Source organism: Lonchura striata, chromosome 2, assembly GCF_050655825.1.
Source record: "Lonchura striata isolate lonStrDom1 chromosome 2, ASM5065582v1, whole genome shotgun sequence".
In the NCBI taxonomy this organism is placed as follows: domain Eukaryota; kingdom Metazoa; phylum Chordata; class Aves; order Passeriformes; family Estrildidae; genus Lonchura; species Lonchura striata.
Window position 1 is genome coordinate 61,044,551 of NC_140704.1, and position 19,065 is coordinate 61,063,615.

At 42.6% G+C, this 19,065-nt stretch overlaps 1 protein-coding gene across 1 annotated transcript; it reads left to right on the forward strand.

The window, feature by feature from the left end:
- The first annotated feature begins 1,187 nt into the window (after nt 1-1,187).
- Nucleotides 1,188-10,604, forward strand: LOC110470717 (ovalbumin-related protein Y-like). The gene is made up of 8 exons (XM_085573458.1): nt 1,188-4,421; nt 5,474-5,658; nt 6,307-6,357; nt 6,962-7,090; nt 7,842-7,959; nt 8,186-8,328; nt 8,673-8,828; nt 9,507-10,604. Exons 2-8 carry the CDS (start codon nt 5,491-5,493, stop codon nt 9,906-9,908), a joined length of 1,167 nt encoding a protein of 388 aa, XP_085429584.1. The 5' UTR covers nt 1,188-4,421; nt 5,474-5,490; the 3' UTR covers nt 9,909-10,604.
- The last annotated feature ends 8,461 nt before the right edge of the window (nt 10,605-19,065 follow it).

Consider the following 19,065-nt stretch of genomic DNA (forward strand, 5'->3'; position numbering starts at 1 on the left):
TATTTCAGGTTTTGTCCCTTCTCTCTTGCTGGTTCACAGGAGAAAGTCTAGCTGCATCTCCTTTTTACCCTCCCATCAAGAAGGTTATGTGCATGGATAAGATTCCCCTGCACTTTCTCCTCTCCAGGGTAACAAGTCCCATGTCTCCGAGCCTCTCCTTTCATGACAGATACTTTAAGCACTTAATCATCTTCTCTGGTCCTGCTCCCCAGGACATCCCCATCTCTTTTGGAAAGGAAAGCCCAGAGCCAGACAGAGCATTCCATCTGTGGTCCCACCAGTGCTAAGTAGAGGGGCAGGAAAGCCTCCCTTTACCTGCTGGCAGTGCCTTTTTAAGGCATCCCCTTGTGCTATTGACTTTACTTGCCATAAGGACAGATTGCTGACTCACAGTCAGCTCAGTGTCTGCCAGGCCTCCCAGTTATCTTTTTGCAAAGCCAACATAATGGCATGGACCTTTGTGTGATATTTCTCCTTTTCTGCAGTCTTTTCCTGCAGGAGGCATGTCAGGAATATTGCCAATAATCTCAGTAGGCTGCTATTCAGAGGAGAGGAAGGCTTTGTGGAAGGATATCTGTGTTGAAACAAACCAAGAGATTAGTTTATCCTATTTTGTGCAAAAGAAAAATGCTATTTTTTGTGGGAGTATGTGCTGAGATAAAGGACATGCTGGGCAGACTGTGAGGTAATGTAGCAGGCATGGTGACATGGGCAGTGTTAGCCACAGGCTGCCACAGACAGGCTTCTCTGTGGGGAGGGATGCTGGTAAGTTCCACGTGGCGCAGCCAATGCCAAATGTTGTGCCAAGGCCAGCTGCCATCTTTCTTTCCCTGTGTGTGTGCTGGCTGTAAGGCCCTCGTTGCCCTGCTGCCTCCTTAGGAGCCAGTGAGTAAGGCCATACCCAGCGTCACCCTGGCTGCTGGCTGATTCCATGGACTTGAGGGATGAATAAGGGACATCACATATGCTGTGGTGACTGATGAAGGGACAGCTGTGCGTGTTGGTCTAGAACCTGTAGAGCTGCAGAACCTGGATGTTGTGTGCACTGCTAAGGGTGAGTGACTTGTGACCAAATCCATCACAGGATCCTTCTGAAGATGCCTTCACTGAGGAATGCATAGGCCTGTGACAGCCTGTCGGTGGCCAAGGCAGCCCTGCCAGCAAAGGTACCCAACACTTCCAGGGCACAGGGCTGCCAATGAAAGATACCAAGTGGGCCAAGAGCTCCTGTCTGAAGGAGCTTGACCAGACACATAAAGCTTCTTCAGACTGGGGGAAGAACACAGTCCTACAGGACAACTGAGAGAGAAACCATCATTAATTAACTACAGCACCAAGGTCTGCAGCAGCACCTAACTGAACAATCACTGGCACTCACTCTGAGCAAGACAAACATGAAACAATCAAAATGCTCCTTCCCACTGACAAAAGAACAGAAGCATGGATGCGAACTAAATCTTGAGCTCTGCGTGGGATGTTGTGATTGGATGAGAGGCTTTGGTCTGTGAGCTGACCTGGACTTCATATCCTTTTGTGAAGGTCCAAATGTCCAAGAGTCTGTTGGTTTAGGAATAGCACCACAATGAAATGCCTGACAGAGGAAAGGGCAACCAAGCTTTAGTTGACCTCTTTCTTGGGACAAGCATTGTCAAACAAGGATGTGTGGATAAACACATCCTTTTGTGTTTGTGCTGCATTACACAGCTGTGCTGGACAGGGCAATACATTATCTTCTCTCCGAGGAAGCGTTTCAACTTCAGGAAGGTTTGCTTAACCTCACTGGACTCCATGACAGATCTAAAATTGCCCAGTTCACTAGGCACTACCTCTCATATTCTTACAATTCTGTGCTGATAGCTGATCATAACCAAGATTTTTACTTACTTGTGGAATGATTTAGTTGCCTCTGCAATTTGCTTTACATTAATAATTCATTTGACCAATATAAAATAGAAATGCTAACAAAATCAGTAACCTGGGTTTTGCATTAGCACACATCTAAGCAGTGGACTGCCCCTGCTCTAGTGTAAACCAGAAAATTTCTTTAATTAGTGAATATATTCAACTCAGAAATATTTTGCTAACAACATGAATGCTGTGAATCGGCTGTTACAAAACACCTGTACTAAGTCATGGGACATCTTTGCAGCCACCAAGTTACAGGTTGTCTATGATGATACAAATATGATTCAGGTAGATGGTCACAAGGGCCACAGTGGCTCACATACGGTGAGTTGAAGCACACCACTAGACAATTCGATTGTCAAGGAAAAAGACTAAAGGCATATTCAAATGTTAGAAGTGGCAGGGACAAACATACTGGCTAGTCCTCTGCCTTCTGAGCTGTCAGGTATACTGCAAAGGACCATGGCCACAAGTGGAGAAGGCAGTTTGAAAAGAAAGAAGGCAGTCTCAAGAAGGAAAAGCAGAAGAAGCAACAGCTGCAGGAACACCTTACAGTTTAGGGAGCACTCCCAGCTGCATGGTTAAAGGTTCACCCTACACAGGCACATGCATCCATTCAAGCTGTGTCCTCCTACAAGGTGGGATCCTTTTCAGCTAAATGGGACTCACAACAGTGGTGACCAGTTTACACACTGCTCCTGTGAGAGAATATCTCATTATCTTTGCAGTAGATCTGCAGTAATGAGCCACCCAAGGGGGTCAAAGTCTAAACATCTTTCCTCAAAAGCCCTGTTCCTGCATAACAAGGGTTGTAATAGATGGGCCTGGACCACACGCTGTACCATGTAAAGTACCAGTGTGATGTAAATGCACCAGTCCAGACCAAGCTCTCCATGGCTCCAATTGCATGAGCAATTTCAGCTGAATGGGACTATGAAGAACTGTTCTAGAGAGAAAGGTAGGGATGATCCAGAAGCTTTCCTCTCGTGCAGACAATGAAAAGGGTTAAAAAGTCCACTTCTACTCTCCTGAGGCATAATTTGTTCTAGACAATTTCAGAGCCATTTTGTCTATTGACTTTGGATTTCTGTTTTAAAATTATGTAGCATTTAAGAGGTCAAAGCAGTTTCTTTTATTGTCCCTCCATTCTTTTATTTCAAAGGAATTATGCAACTGGTTTCTGCTGGCTATTGTATATTATGACTGTCTTGCAGACCATGAATGTTTCTTCAGCTGGTTTGTTCAGCTGATGTGCCATGAAGTTGCTTGTGGAAGAATGTAAGAATGGTCTTGTAAGAATGGTCTCTGTATGTAAAAAAGGCACATTTTGAACCTAGCATCTGGTGCTGTGACCTGTGGAAAAGAACAGCACACCTTAAACAACCCTTCAAAGTTATAGCAGTGATTTCAAATCCTTTTCTGGTAGCACCTCACTAGGATCTAAATATCCTGATGCCTGAATTTAAAAGTTACAGAAATCTTGTCTTCCTTATTTTCTCAACTTCTCTTTCCCCAACACATTTTTATTAATTCTGTAGTTCTTCCCTTTATAGAAGTGATGAAATTATTTTATATTCCCAGAATAGTCTCACTGAGGGTTTTGTTCCACTGATGTGCTGCCCAGATTGTGATTGTGTCTGAGTTCCTTGAACTAGATCGCTCTGGAATGAAAAGCTGTGCTCTGTGAAACACTGTGACTGTGGTCATTTACAATGCAGCAAGGGACACCAGACAGATACATTTAACATCTTGTAGAAAAATATACTTCAATTGTGTTAAATTTGGCAATAAACATTGAAAGGAAATGCTCATTCTTATGTTCCCCAGCAGCAAATTTTCTTCATTCTTTAGGAAGAGCTGTGGATTCTGGTGGGAAGGAAGAATAGTGATACTGGTAGTCCAGCCAACAATGGGAGAAAAGTTGCAATAAATACAGCTGAGCATATGCTGATCTTACCAAAATTTGTAAATTCACAAAATGGTGACTGTGAAATGGATCTGGCTGATCACTATTCAAGACAGAGAAATACTAAGGAAAATCAGACAAAATTCCTTACAGACATTCTACAAGACTGAATTCCTCACCATGCTTTTTTGTTTTATTTTCACAAGCTATGTTACACTATTTGCTGCCATAACCAAATCATTCTTACTATTCAAGTTCCAATGAATAGCTTTTATCATTATTTTTGCTTCAGTCATTTTAATGTTCTCCTGTTTCTTCTTTCATGTGCTATGATGAATAAACCCTCCTTTTTGAAAACTTTAAGTTAAAACCCTTTCATTCAGGCTTTTTTTTTTTTTCCTTTTTATTTTTGGTTCAAGGAATGGACTTATTCAAAGTAAAAGTGCATGTCTGACATTGAGCTCCATCCATCACTTTATTGGGTAAACACAGAACAGGCAGCAGGGGCGTGTCACAAAATAACACAAGATATATTTCAAGGGGTTTGTCAAGTCTGCTCCAAGTACAGCTGAGAAGCTGTGCTATACCATTCCCTGGTGAATCTGATAAGGTAAGGATAATTTTTTTCAATTATGATTTAAGTTCTAATCTGCAAGATAAAAAACAATTGTCTTTTAGAATATTTATAATCGTATTGATGTAACCTCATGTTTGTGGCCTTCAATATCAGTCGAAGAAACTAATTATCACAGGATGCCTTCTGCAGAAACCTTATCTGCCTTCAGATGTATTGTTTTTATTATTTTGCTGTTTCACAGACTGCCATGCATAAAGTCAAAGTGTTTGTATTTATGAACTATAGTTTTGTTTACTAACTCTTCCACATTGAAAAGCTGGTGATAAGTTACAACAGACTTTCTTCCTTCTCCCTCTATTACTTTAATTTTTCATGTACTATTAAAAGACAAAATTGAATTTGTTTAAATTCCAGGGTCTATGTAAGATACTGAATGAAATCAAGGACTGGAGAATGTTCAAATGATCCCATCATTCTACAGTTCTGTGTTATTTTTAATAGTTACATTTTCAAAGATAAATGACAACACCCCCCCCCCCCCCCCCCCCCCCCGCCAAGCATTTGCTTCATGAATCTGTTTCTTTACCAGGAACAAAAACAGAGCTTAAAGCCTAAAATATAATAGTAGGTAGAATAGGTAAATAATAAAAAAACTACCTTATATCATGTATACAATCAATTCAATTTAGAGAGAAAATGAACATCCATTCTACCAGGGGAACAGTTAGATGCACTATTGTTCAAATTATCTCACATGAAGAGATGACTGTCACATGAAGATGTTGATTTGATAGAGACTGTGATACATATGGCAGAGTACCCTGGATTTTGTTCTCTAGCAGTTGCACACTGTATTTTCTAGTCTGTGTCTTCTTCTTTCACCAGCCTATGCACAGCTGGCAGATGTCCAGCACTTTGATTGATCATGAATCCAAAAGCATCTCTGCCTTTTAAATCCACACCACTGGATTCTGTTTGCTGAAAAAACCCTGTGCACTAAGTTTGGGGTTCATGTGCACTGAATTTTTTGCATTACAATTAACCTATTTCACCACAATAAGTCAGACTCTTTCTGTTTCCATCAGACAACAGGGATTTCACAATGGGCTCCATCAGTGCAGCAAATGCAGAATTTTGTTTTGACGTATTCAAAGAAGTGAAATTCCACCGCAGCAATGACAATGTGCTCTTTTCCTCCCTGAGCATGCTTTCAACCCTGGCTATGGTGTATATGGGAGCAAGGGGTAAGACTCAATCCCAGATGGAGAAGGTAAGTTACTTACATCGGTGTAAAGGGATCTCTACTTGTGCTACTTGCTCCTTCTAAGTAACATCACTGAAAAAATATGCACTGACGAGGTTCCCACCTGTTTCAATGCACAAGAACTAAGCCAAAGTCACAAAATGGAGAACTGAATCAAGAGGTACATATAGAAAATACTAATAAAAAATGTGTATATTTTCAATATAACAGGCAGTTGACTTAAACATTAAAAAAATCTCAGCAACAATAGCAAGATAGATTACCAGTCAGGCAATTTTGTGATTTTTAAATTCTAAGAAGTTCCAAATAACATAATCAGATTTTCTTTTTTAATACATATAAAAGATAAATCCCAGACAGGAAGACAGATTATTTTTAGCAATGCATAATATGTAACTCGATTTCTAGATATTCACTAGGAAAAAAATCATCTAAGCAAAGAATAGTATTTACAGTTTCCAAGAAGGTCAGAGAAGGCATAGACCAGTTGCAAGCTTACCTGTGAATTTTTAGTTAATCTATTTTCTCAGCATCTTTTTTTTTTTTTTTTTCCTGAGCCAACAGGTTTTTTACATAAGCAACACGTATAAATCTCAAATTCACATTGGTTTTGGTCATGCTTCTCATGTCTACCACTGGTATTTTCTCTTGCAGGTTCTTCACTTTGATAATGTTACAGGAGATAGAGACATTTCTGACTCCCAGGTACAGAAATAATTTAATCTTCCTTTCTGTCTTACTTTCTCCTCAGAACAAAAGTAGAATTATTCTGCCTCTCCTCCTGGCAGTTTCAGACCCTAAAAAAACTACAATAATGGCCTCAAACCAAGGGGATCTGTGGAGGGAGGGAAGGAGGGTGTGATTCACCTGTTTTTAAACAAACACAGAAAGACAGCAGATTGCTTTTCTTGCACCAGCACAAGTAAGGTGTGAGGAGAATACTTTGGGCACCAGGGTGTCTTCCCAGGCAAGTGCTGCTGGGGGATGAGTGAAGAGGGCTCAGTACCTAGAACCAGGGTTCAGCAGTTTGATTTTCATCTGGGCAGGAAGATGCTGAGCAGAGAAGAGCCCTGAAGTCTCAGTGACAGGAACTCAAATGCATATTTTATACAGAACAGTTAGGGGATTTGTCTTGACAAGGATAATGACTTGCCCATTCAATGCACCACCACCACAGCACTGGCTGTCCCAAAGGTGACAGTCTGTGGGGAAAGACTGCCCTGTAGCATCACTCTTAACTGAAAGGGACGAGACTTAGGATCTTATTTTCTTATGCAATCTAACTTCTTTTTTCATGTCATCACCTCAGTGTGGCACTGCTGAGTACATCCACAGATCATTCAAGGATCTCCTCTCAGATGTCAGCAGGCAAAATGCTACTTACTCACTCAGGATTGCTGACAGACTCTACATTGAAAAAACATACCCTATTCTTCAGGTGAGTCATACTGTGAACTGACTTCCATGAGATTTCCTGTAATTCCCCTGTGACTCTGCCCTAGAGATGCACCACTAACAGTAGCTCGCTCTGTTGATGAGGAGGTGTTTGTGAGCCATGAGGGGAACTGGTACAGAATGAATTTGGACTTTTCTGTTCCTGTTAGATGAAGGCAAAAGGTATAATGGCATAAAGTATGTCTAATTTGCAAATCACAGGGAGCAATCAAGATTGCTGTTAATTTACTAGAAAAATGGCTTGTAATTTAAAATGCAATTTTAAGGGAAATTAAATAAACTTTATTACTTGAAATAATGAAAACTGAAATTGTCAGTTTTTCTAGTGAAAGGAAGCCTTGCTTTTGAAATCTAACAATGCGAGAACACAATATTCAAAACCCTAAAGAGTGAACACAAAGACAAGGAGACAAACATTTTCTGCCCTTAGAAATGTTTGTTAAACTGAAACTGTTTTGGTAAAACAAAGGGAATATATAAAAATTTTAACTTGGAACCCTGTCTCATCAAAAAGTGCCAGACCTATATATGTGAAGTAGTCTTTTTTGTACAGCTTTAAGATTTGGTTACAGGAAGACAGATGTGACTGACATGTTCAGCATCTGACATTCAAACCCAGGAGTAAACATTCACTGTTCCTTAAACTATTCTGCTTTATTTCACAATCTTGCTTTAGACATCCATATAATTCCAAGTTCTCATCAGTCTGACATCTGTAACCCTTCTGCTTATAGGAGTACATAAAGTGTGCAAAGAAATCCTACAAAGCAGAGCTGGAAGAAGTTGACTTCAAAACAGCTGCAGAGGAAGCAAGACAGCTCATCAATTCCTGGGTTGAGAAAGAGACAAATGGTAAGGACTGAAAAATGAGTAGCAGGCATTTTCCCTCACTCACCATAAACTATTGTCTTCCTCTCCTCATAACCTCTAGAAAACGGGGTCAAGCAAGTGCAGGTTGCTTACTACTATGAAAATTAAACTCCACAAAGCAGGAACCCCCACCCTCACCCAGTCCCAGAGATTTGTGCATACCAGAGGAGCTGTATCTTATCTCTCTCTGTCTGTCTCTTTCTTAAAGGACGGATCCAAGACTTCCTTGTGGCAGACTCTGTTGATCTCAATACTGTGCTGGTCTTTGTGAATGTCATTTACTTCAAAGGGATATGGAAAACTGCATTTAAAGAAGAACACACTCGAGAAGAGCCTTTCAACGTGACCGAGGTAGGAGGGCAGGGACACACCTCTGGCCGGGGCAGCTGTTGGCTTACACAGCCAGGAGTCTGGATGCCACAAATACCTGTCACAGGTTGGGTGATTTATCTGAGTCCATCTTTCCAATGAAGGGCCTAAAGCCAATTAGTGTTCGCAAGATTTGTGTCTGAGCAGGCTTCCAAGGCACACAAACAGGCAAGAGAGGAAAATGGAGACACAGCTCCTCTCCAAAAGCAGCATGACTGAAGATTGAATCCTGTCCTTTTAAAGGCCTTGTACATTTGTCTGACCAAAGAAAAAGATTGCTCCCACATCACATCACATCACATCACATCACATTTTTGTTTTTGCAGCAAGAGAGCAGACCCGTGCAAATGATGTATCAGAACGGCACCTTCAGAGTGGCAAGAGTGGCTGAAGACAAAATTAAGGTCCTGGAGCTTCCATATGCCAGTGGCGAGATGAGCCTGCTGGTGCTGCTGCCTGATGACATCTCTGGCCTGGCACAGGTACAGCCCTGGCAGGGCAAGCAGAGGAGTTACGGCTTCAGTGGGTCTTGGTTGCTGTCAGAACTTTTGCTGCCCATTGGCACCAGTGGCTGCCCACCCCACGGCTGGGCTGGGCAGGCAGGGAAGCAAAAAATCTGCCCAGGTGCTCAGGCAGATCCTTTTGGGAGAGTCCTGAGGCAGGCAAAGTAGCAGAATTTTTGTCACCGTGAGTGACTTCAAATGTTTGCTAAAGATGAAAATTTTTTCCTAGGGGAAATAAAATTGAAAGTGAGGAAGAAATCATTCCAAGAACTGACTAAAAGGATAAAGGGATAAAAGTATCATTAGAAAGGAATAAAGTTGTGGAAAGGGATCAGTAAAATAGCTTCCAAGAGGAGCAGTTTTAGAGTAAATTTGACTTGATGTTTTCAAAAACTGTACTTTTACAAAAAATACTTGATCTGATGAAAAAATTTTCAGATGAAAAAGGTTTGAGGAACTTCCTCAAGACAGACAGATGGTATAGGCTCCATAGTCAGGAGGAAGCACACAGGATAAACAAGTGCATTTAAAAACAAGTATCAGTTCTGTTGTGTGTCTAAAGTAAATGGAAAAAGCCATTAACAGGTGGTAAAAACACAGCATTTAAGGCCCTTGAACTTATGTCTCAGACATTTCATTCCCTGCTTCTCTTTGCAGCTCGAAAACAAAATCAGCTATGAAAAACTCCTGGAATGGACCAGTCCCAAGGTGCTGGAAAAGAAGAAGGTGAAAGTGTACCTCCCACGCATGAAGATAGAGGAGAAATACAACCTCACATCTGTCCTGACATCCTTGGGTATGACTGACCTGTTCAGCCCCTTGGCCAACCTCTCTGGCATCTCTTCAGCAGAGGGCCTGAGGGTATCTGAGGCCATCCACGAGGCATACATGGAAGTCACTGAAGAGGGCACTGAGGCAGGTGGCTCAGAGGTTGTGACTGGGGACATCCAACATTCCTCTGAGGTTGAAGATTTTAGGGCTGACCACCCATTCCTTTTCCTGATCAAACACAATCCAAGTGACATGATCCTCCTCTTTGGTAGATACTGTTCTCCCTAAGGAGAAAAGGGCTGGAAATAATGCTTGCCTACTCCTAAGAAACAGACCTCCTTTACTCTAGCATTGTAGTATTATCTCATCTCTTCACTGTCTCTGAGTGGAAAGCCATTAATATCTAGGGAGCTATTCCTGAAGAAGTGTGTGACTTTTCAGATCTTTGGGTGCAGATATTTCTGCTTACACAAGTTGTACTTAGGACCTATATCCAGGAATAAATGAGAACTTCAAGAGGTAGCTTAGAAGTATTTTCCATTGGGATTGAATAACTTGAGATTCAGGACCAGTGTTTTGATTCTGTGAGAAATTCTGATATTGAGAGTCTGTTTTTTCTACAGGAGATCTCTGAAATAAACACAGCTTTTAGAATAATCCTGTTCCCCTCTGTTAAACTTGTTGGGCAACCATCCTTGAATTGATGCCTGGACAACTTGCAGATGAAATTCTTAATTTCAGCAAATCATTCTTCTTTGAGTAATGCATTTGTGCTTCTTTGTGCTGCACATACTGTAAGGCTAAGTTGTTGTTCTGAGGGGGCATACAGAAGGTTTACCATTTCTTCTTAAATCATCATCTCCAAACACAACACCTTCCTGACTGATACAATTTTCCATCTTCATTCCTGTGATATGTCATTGATTTTATGAATGTCAATTGTTGGTCCTTCTATTTATTCTAATAAAAGCATTGCAAACTAAACATGTCTCTACCTGTTCTGTGTTACTGCACCACACAACCAATATATATGATATAGTGGGTCGTGGTTATTGACAGAATGCATTTAGACTAGGAATAGATACTATTTTCAAAACCAGAATGTATCCATATATGAAGTAATTCAAGAGCTTAACATTTTTTCCCTAAAATTCTGAATTTAAGTAAGGTAAGCCCTATAGCTCCTATTTTTACCTTGCACTCATCTCCCTGTGACATAACAAATAACTCAGTTTTTTAAATCTGCAATTGGATTTCCACATAGTTTTAAAAGATTTCCTCTAATAGTCCTCAGGAAATACAATGAGGTGATGCCTAAGAGATACAACTTCAAAAACATGAGGAAACGTGGATTGCTATTTTTTTTAAAAGGTGGACTGCTTCAGCTGTCCAATACCCACAAGAACCATGTGAGAAAATCTTTGTTACTGCCTTTTGATAACATAATCCCCTAGAGATATTATTTCCTATTTCAGAGTCTTTAGGGGGAAAGCTCTTCAGGTTGCAGTTTATCCAATTAAAAGATTTTAATGTTAATGTTAATCATTGACTTAAGCAATCTTCCTTCTGCTGGCATACACGTGCAGAGCTGCAAGTCACAGTACTTAAAAAGTGCTTAGAAAAGGGAGACGCTTGGCAGTATTTGGAGCTGTCTCAAACATTTTCGAAGTAAGTATTAAATATAACTTGAAATTAAGATGCTGACTACAGGGAAATGTCTCTTGGCTGCTATGAAGCCTATGGAAGTACTGCAAATCCTTTCTGTCTTCCCAGGGCAGTTTTAAGGGATTAGACACAGTTAACAGAAGTATTCAAGTAAAAATGTGTTCTTACTTATGCTATTTCAAGGATTTCTAAGTATATTATGTTCTGCTTCCCTTAAAACCTAAGACAGCCAAGAGAATTTTGCTACAACTAAAGGAAAAAAGAAAAGAGCGTGATTTATAAAATACTTTTCTAAGAAGAAGAAAGTTTTTAAACATTATAGATCTGTTATTAAACTGAAACAAGCATATCTGACACTCTGCACTTTTTTAGGTATAATGAAAATAAAATTAATATTTACTGAATTATAGAACATGAATATGAAAAAAATAACTAGTCTCTTGTAATTGTTCCTTTGCTTGATGACTATTTTAAAGAAGAGGAGAAAATAAATGGTAATGAAATGAAGATGAATGAAATGGTAAAAGATTTCCTAAAACTACATATGAGAGAGGTCCACTTAATGTCTTCACTGAAAAAGAACTATTTGACTCATTTTACACTGGGCCATTAGGTGTCACTAGGGATACAAAATGATGTCTCAAGTCTCCTGACAGAGAGACACCTGTTGAAAACTAGGTCTGGGAGCTTAACGTAGGTTCCAATTCCGTTCTTAATTTTTATGCAAGCAGATTATTATGATCAATATACTGAAAATGTAAACCAGTGGTACTAGGCTTGAAACTCAGTAATTTTTGAAGAAAAAGACAGAAATATTATTTGGTGAAAGATCAGAGGCATTTTAAAATGTCTCTGTGTCCTGGAAAAAATATCATCGTCAAACACTGGAGAATGGATGTAGCTGTTTTGTTTATGAAAGAGAAACTATCCTCTGTAGAGGCTAAAAGGAGAGGTAGAAATGCAGATTCAGTGAGGCTGAATAAGATCCATACCCCGTATCAATGGCTGGGCCCAGTACTGTGCTTGTGCAGTGCTGGTCTGGGCTGGCAGAACCTGCTGCAAAGACTCTGCCATGGTCAGTGTGGCTGCTGTAGCTCCCATGGAAAGCAATTCTAAAAAGATCAGCGTGGAGGGTGTTACAAAGGGATGAGGGAAGAGCAGCCATGAGGAGAGCAAACTCCACCTGCCTTTTCCTGGCTCTGAAGTCTAGTAAGAGTTTAATAACATGAATCCCAGCTCCCACAAAGTCCTGCAGCCCTTGTTGCTCCCTGGCAGCATCATTGAAGCTGTTATGTCAATGAATTGCTGTATGTCCATTCACTAAAATCCATTTCACATGTGCCATGTTGTTCTGGATTTACTATACTGCCAGGGGTCTGTGGAACAAAACCAGACACACACAGGACAGCATTTGAAATGCTGTGTGAACTAAGTGTGCCTTTCCTTCTTATGTCATTTGGGAAAGGGCTGGAGGTAACATATCTTCCCTGCCCTTTGGGGAATATAAATTTCTGAGACCATTCCACATACCTCTGCATAAATGACTTGTAAGAGAGGCCTGCTGTCTCCTAAGCAAACCAAATCCATGGCTGAAGGCACAAGATTTAGCAGGCATTATGCTGTAACCATAGTCACTAGAGGATGTGCAGAGAACCCCCCAGACTCCAGGGCAGAGCTGTCCTGGGCTCCAAAATGGTACTTGAGGAAGCACAGCATGCTGAATCAAAGTGAAAGCTATATGTCTGCTAGAAAGGCTTTGACACAGAGCAGGGCTTTCTGTTTCTTGTGGCTAGTGAGATAAGATTTATCAAAAGGGAAAAAGGACAGCAGAAAGGGGATTGTCAAAAAGCAGCAAGGGTGGGGCAGCTTGGTAAGGAAAGGGAATACACAGCAGGAGGTGACAACAAGACCAGAAGGGCAGGTGCTTTCACCGGAAGATATTAGATGCTGCAGCTCCCTACACTACTGCTACAGTCTAGTGATTGCCAAACAAGCCTGTGGGAATGAGGTAGGTCAAATATCAAGCCTGCAGGTTAAATCCACAAATCAGGGTCCGTAGTGCTACTAACCAGAACGCTATTGTACATTGAGGAGTTAGTGACCACATAAAAATGGATCTGATCAACTGATCAGTGTGTGCTGTTTTGTGTTAAGTTATGCTGCACACACTGGTTAGTGTCTGGGACTACAGAGTGCTGAACACACCATGTGGCTGGGGGCTAAACTTCATCTGCTAATCATAATGGAGAACCTCATAGATGATCCTGAACTGGCACCCTGTGATGATGCAGCTGGTGTATCCTTGTCTTTATCTTGAAGTGAAGAACTATTTTTCTGTATACTTTCATTCATCAGTAGAACTGATAAACAGAACATACCTGTAAAAGTGTAAAGATCTCAACACTAGTGAACCTCTGCATGCATGGGATATGCACAGTGTGCTGTTGCCTGAATAAAGATCCATCCAATGCTGCACCGCTTCAGGATAGGTAGGGACATGCTGCACTGGTAGGGACATGAAATTGTCTATGCTTTCTCCTTTCCCCCTCTCATGTCATTTCCAATAACATGCACTTTAATAATTTTCTTACTAGTGTTCAAAATGAACACTTGCAGTGTCCATCTTGCTGAGGTTCATGGCCAGGCAAAGGCATGCAAACAAGCAAGGACCAGTCAAGAGACACCACTTAAATTCTTCTCTTGAGTGACGGGGATATAGACCCCCATGGAGGCATCTCACAGCACTGACACAAACAGCACCCTGATTCAAAGCTTGGAAGCTGCTTTGCATGTCCCTGAGCCCATGCAGTCAGACTCTTAGGAGAGGGATGATCTCAAGAGCAGAGATTTCTGAAGTCCTGAGTGCTATGGAGGGAGTGACAGAGGTTGGCTATTTGGTATCTCTTCTGACACAGGAACTTAATGGCATTAAAAGAGGTTAGCAGAAAGCAGTTGAAAACCCCCAGCACATAGAGGTAGATGAGAACAAACAGCTGAATGATGGAAATGGTCAAAGAATGTGGAAGATGATAAAATTTCACATGATTTTAAAGGGAGACTGGACAAAACCATGGAAGGGAAATCGGTTGAGAGGTAATAAATATATAGAAAATACCACCAGATATTTAAGTTCCAGGACTGACAACAGCCAGTGTTAGGACCCTGAAAGCACAATCAGTTTCAGCAGGAGATTTCCCCAACACCCTCTGCACATGGGTCTGGAGCCTGTATTGGGTGCTGGCACCATTTGAGAGAGAAGGACATGAACTGTCCTTGGCCAGTTGCAGCAGACCCAGCTCATGCCAGGGCAGTGACACTCCAGAGGAACTGCAGCCTGCTGGTCACTGATGCTGCAGCAAGGACACCCTGTGGAACTGCAGCTCCTGAAGCAGACTAGAGCACAGGATAAAAGTGAGCAGCAGCATCTGGCAGATATAAACAGTTATACACCAATCACAATTTCTTCCATTGCTTGCTGCTTCAGCAAAGGGACTGATGAGCACTGAGTGTAACAAGGAAGCTGAAACTAGTAAGCATAAAAGGAGACTTTTTGTATTGGAGTGAAATGTGGGGAAGCAGGATGAAAGGTCTGTTTGTTTCGTAGTTTATTACATTGATTTTCTCAGCTCCTGAATAAACAACAAAAATTTAATGTTAATCAGCAAGAAATTAAGTGAAATTCCCCAAGTCAAAGCTGTTGCCCACAACAGAAACTTGTTTCAGCCTAGACATAGCACTGAAGTACACTGCAGGTTCCTGTCTCCAGTTCTACCTCCTGACAGACCTCAAAGCCTTGTAGCCTTGTCTCCAGGTCCATCTCTTTTGCTCATAAGTGTATGACAGAGTGCACTAATGAATTTGTAATAGTCCTGCTCAGCCATACCTGGAGCGTCTCCCACACCTGTGACCCTGGGAGCTATGTGCTGGACTTTCAGTTCCCATCTGAATTGCATCAGTGGTGTATCACTCTCCGGTTCAAACACAGCTGTGCCCATTCCTGGCCAAGGACTTCTAATGTGACCTTGGCCCTGGTTTGTGATCACTGGACCTGGACCTACCTGCGCTGTGTGAATTGACTTTGTGGTCAATATTGTCTTTGCACCTGCCTCATAGCCATGACGTTGCCTTAGGATCTAGACTGCCCGTGGCCTCCAGGCCTGCTCTGCTCAGCTGCTGAGCCCTGGCTGATGGGGCTCCAGCTGTGGCATCCCCCTTGCCTCCTGGTTTGTTCCTCTTTGGGGAAAGCTGGCTCTTGCTGCTCCCTGTAAGTGAGCTCAGTCCTGCCTGAGCCCTATGCCAAGCACTGAGGAGCCTGAGTCTCCGGTCACACAGAGCCTTGTCCTTACAACCTTCTTGATCTCCACAAAGGACTCACTCATTACTCGCAGCCAGGCTCCTGAGTGAATTCCCTTCCATCCAGCCAGACCATCCTTCCTGGCTTGTTCCTGGACAGCCTCTGGGGCCTGTTGGGGTGGCCTGACCATGTCACTCAGTCCTTGACCTCTTGTGCCATGTCCATTTTCTATCCACTGCCCTTGTGCCAGCTCTGCATGCCCTGGAACAGCCCTCTAACACCCCACAGAGTCTCTCTGAAGTGGGTCCCTTCTCTCCGTAAGGAGCAAGGGCACGCTGTCCTCAGGGGGGAGGCTGCACTAGAAGCCCTCAGTGGCCTTGATCTTCCTCTCCCACTTGCCCAAAGCCCAGGATCCCATGCTATCCCCACCCTGGGCCATCAGCCCCTACCCCAGCGACACCACATCGGGGCTGTTCTCCTGTTCCCCTCAGTCCTGCCCTGCTTGGCCATGGCCTGCTTGAGAACAATTGTGCACTTATTTCCTGGCTTCAACTTGAGCCTACTCTGTCACTACTGACCTGCCTCCTAGTCACTGCATCTGATTGCAGCCCTCACTTGTGGAGAGACTTCCCAGCTTGGCTTTGGACATGCCACGTCACTTATATTGCCTCATGTTGTGAAGGCTTGGTTGGACCAGTCACCCTTTCAGGGTCTGTCCCGTTTCCCTTGCTCAGGTGCTATGGGGCTGGGCCCTGGTCAGCAAGCCTCCCATTCCACAGGCAGCAACCAGCTCTTGTGGCTCCCTAGCCCTAGGCTCTGGAAATGGACCATGGCCCTGCTTTTCCTCTTGCTGTGTCCATGGATGTTGAGGGACCCTGTCACTGACATTTGGTTCTGCTTCCCTGTGGTCACATATTGTGGTGTGGCACCCAATGGTGAGGGCACTGCCCTCCCTGGGGCTGACCCTTGGCCCAGCTCACATGGAGCAGCCCTGCTCTGGCTGCTTCTCTCAGTACAGACATCTTTCCAGTCAAAATATTGCCTGCTTACTCAGGCTACAGCTCTCCAATGTGACTACAAGGATATTATGGGAGATCATCCTGAAGGCCTTACTAAAGTCAGGTGTACAATATCCTCTGCTCTCCCTTTGTTTATACAACAAGCTGTCCCACCCTGGATGCCAATGATGTTGGTCAGGAGAGATTTGTTCTTGGTAAATCTGTGCTGGTTTTCCCCATTATCTTTTATTCCTTTGCGTGTCTCAAAGCATTCCCAGGAGGCTTTGCTTGGAAGCCTTCTGCAGGGATTTGAGCTCAAATACAATTGTACACCAGGGAGTTAGTGACCCACATAGTATTTGACAGGAGAAGGCACAGGCCTGAGCTTGCTAAGTGTGAAGGTTGGCTCCCCATCCTGTGCTGTCTTGCACATCGCCCTGGGCTGCAGCATGAACTTTGTGTGCAACTCAGAAGGGAGGAACACTTGGCATGAGTGACTGCACCCCCTGCCTCCTTGCATTTATCATAAAGTGAAGCAGCAACTTTTCATGTGAACATCCTTCTGTTTTCCAGAAGAAATAAATTGTTTTCTTCTTTAAAAATTCCTGCAAGAGCTCTAAAGACCAAAGTGTCAGTGAGCACCTATCTCCATGGATGGGTCTTGCACTGCATGCCTCTCCTTGACTGGTGATCTTGCCAGTGCTATACAGCTTGGAGTTCCCTGCAGCTAAGGGAATCACAGAATCAACTAGGTTGGAAAAGACCTTTGAGATGATCAAGTCCAACCTATGACCTAATGTTGAAGACCACCCTAGGTCGCGGGGTGGCTTTGTGTGGTGAAAAAACTTCTCCTCCAACCCGTGCTTCCAAAGAAAGGCTCAGCAGTCTCTTGTTCGGTCTCATGGTTGTTTATTGCAAGTTATCTAAAAGATTGTCTTCTCGGGCTGCTGTGGTTTGCTCAGCAGCTCAGGCAAAGGCACACACACACCCTGATATCCTCTCTGACTCCTGTCTTCTTCATCTCTCTCCCTGCCCAGGGCTGCTGCTATCTTTTATATGATACATTACATGTTAAATGTTTATAGTTTTTCCCCAATGCCTGTTATCTATATTAAATGATGCCTTTCTACTCTAAACCAATCTGTGAGTGCCAACATCACCAAGAACATGGAGGTAAGGAAGAAGAAAGAGGGAGGACAGGACAGGCCCAAATCCCTCCATCTTAAAACTTCTGACCCCCATGTACAAAACAGAAACCCCCTTGTACAGGCATTAACCCCCCCCTGTGCAGCACTAAAAAATTCTTCCCTCTACTTTGTGACTTCTACTATAATATCTCAACTTTTGTGACTTCTTGTTCTTCCTACAAGGTTGGTAAATCATTCCATGGTTCAAACCCAAAGTCACAGCTGTTTCCAGCTGCCTGCCAGGGTCTCAAATGCTTCTGACCTGGGTCCGGAACCTCCAAAAATGTCTGAGGGACATTTTGAGTTCCAACAACCTAAGACCACCATGTCATCTAGACCATGGCACTGAGTGCCACATCCAGTCTTTTCTTAAACTCCTCCAGGACAGTGGTTCCACCACCTCCCCAGGCAGCTCATTCCAATGCCTGGTCACCTTTTCTGTGAAGAATTTCTTCCTAATGTCCAATCTAAATCTCCCCTGGTGGAGCTTAAGAGTATGTCCTCTTGTCCTATTGCTAGCTACCTGGGAGAAGAGGCCTACCCTCACCTGGCTATAACCTCCTTTCAGGTAGTTGTAGTGAATGACAATATAAATTATCTGTATTATCCTCTTTTTCCTTTCAATGTTAGCTGCAATAAATGGTGTTTTAAACAGTATCTTAGAGACTGTGTCTCTTTTGACACAGATCATAATGACTACTAACCCTTAGTGCTTTGCAGGGGTGCACTACACTTTTTCAGTGACTGCAGAGAACTGTAATCTCCTCAATTCTCCTCCTTTTCCTTTCTGAAAATTAGTCAAGTTTTCAAATAATCAGGAACCTTCTCCAATCATCCAGACTTGTCTTTAGTCTTCATTTTGCTTTTGTACCTAAAAACCCTTTTCTTAGTGTCCTTCACATTCCTTGTCAGTTTTCCCTCCAGCACAATTTTTGCTTTTCAGATTCTATCTCTGCATACATGGTGAAAGCTTCTATACTCCTGCCTGGTAGACCCTCCTCACTTTCAACTCTTGTACATTTGATTTTTGTATTTGAGCTTGGACAGAATGAAGGCACCTTTATCATCAGACACATGTTACTTCCACATAAAGACATATGGCAAGTATGGAAGCAAGGCAAAGGCTTTGCATGTACGTGAGGATAAAACTCATTCAACCAGTGAGGATGTTTTTCAAGTTCTGAATCAGATTCCCATCCAACCCATTGCTGGCCTGTGGGATGTGGTCATTGAAAATTATGCCATGAAGGTCACATCAACCTATGTCAGGGGAAGCAGTAAGAAATCATCATCTGTACAAT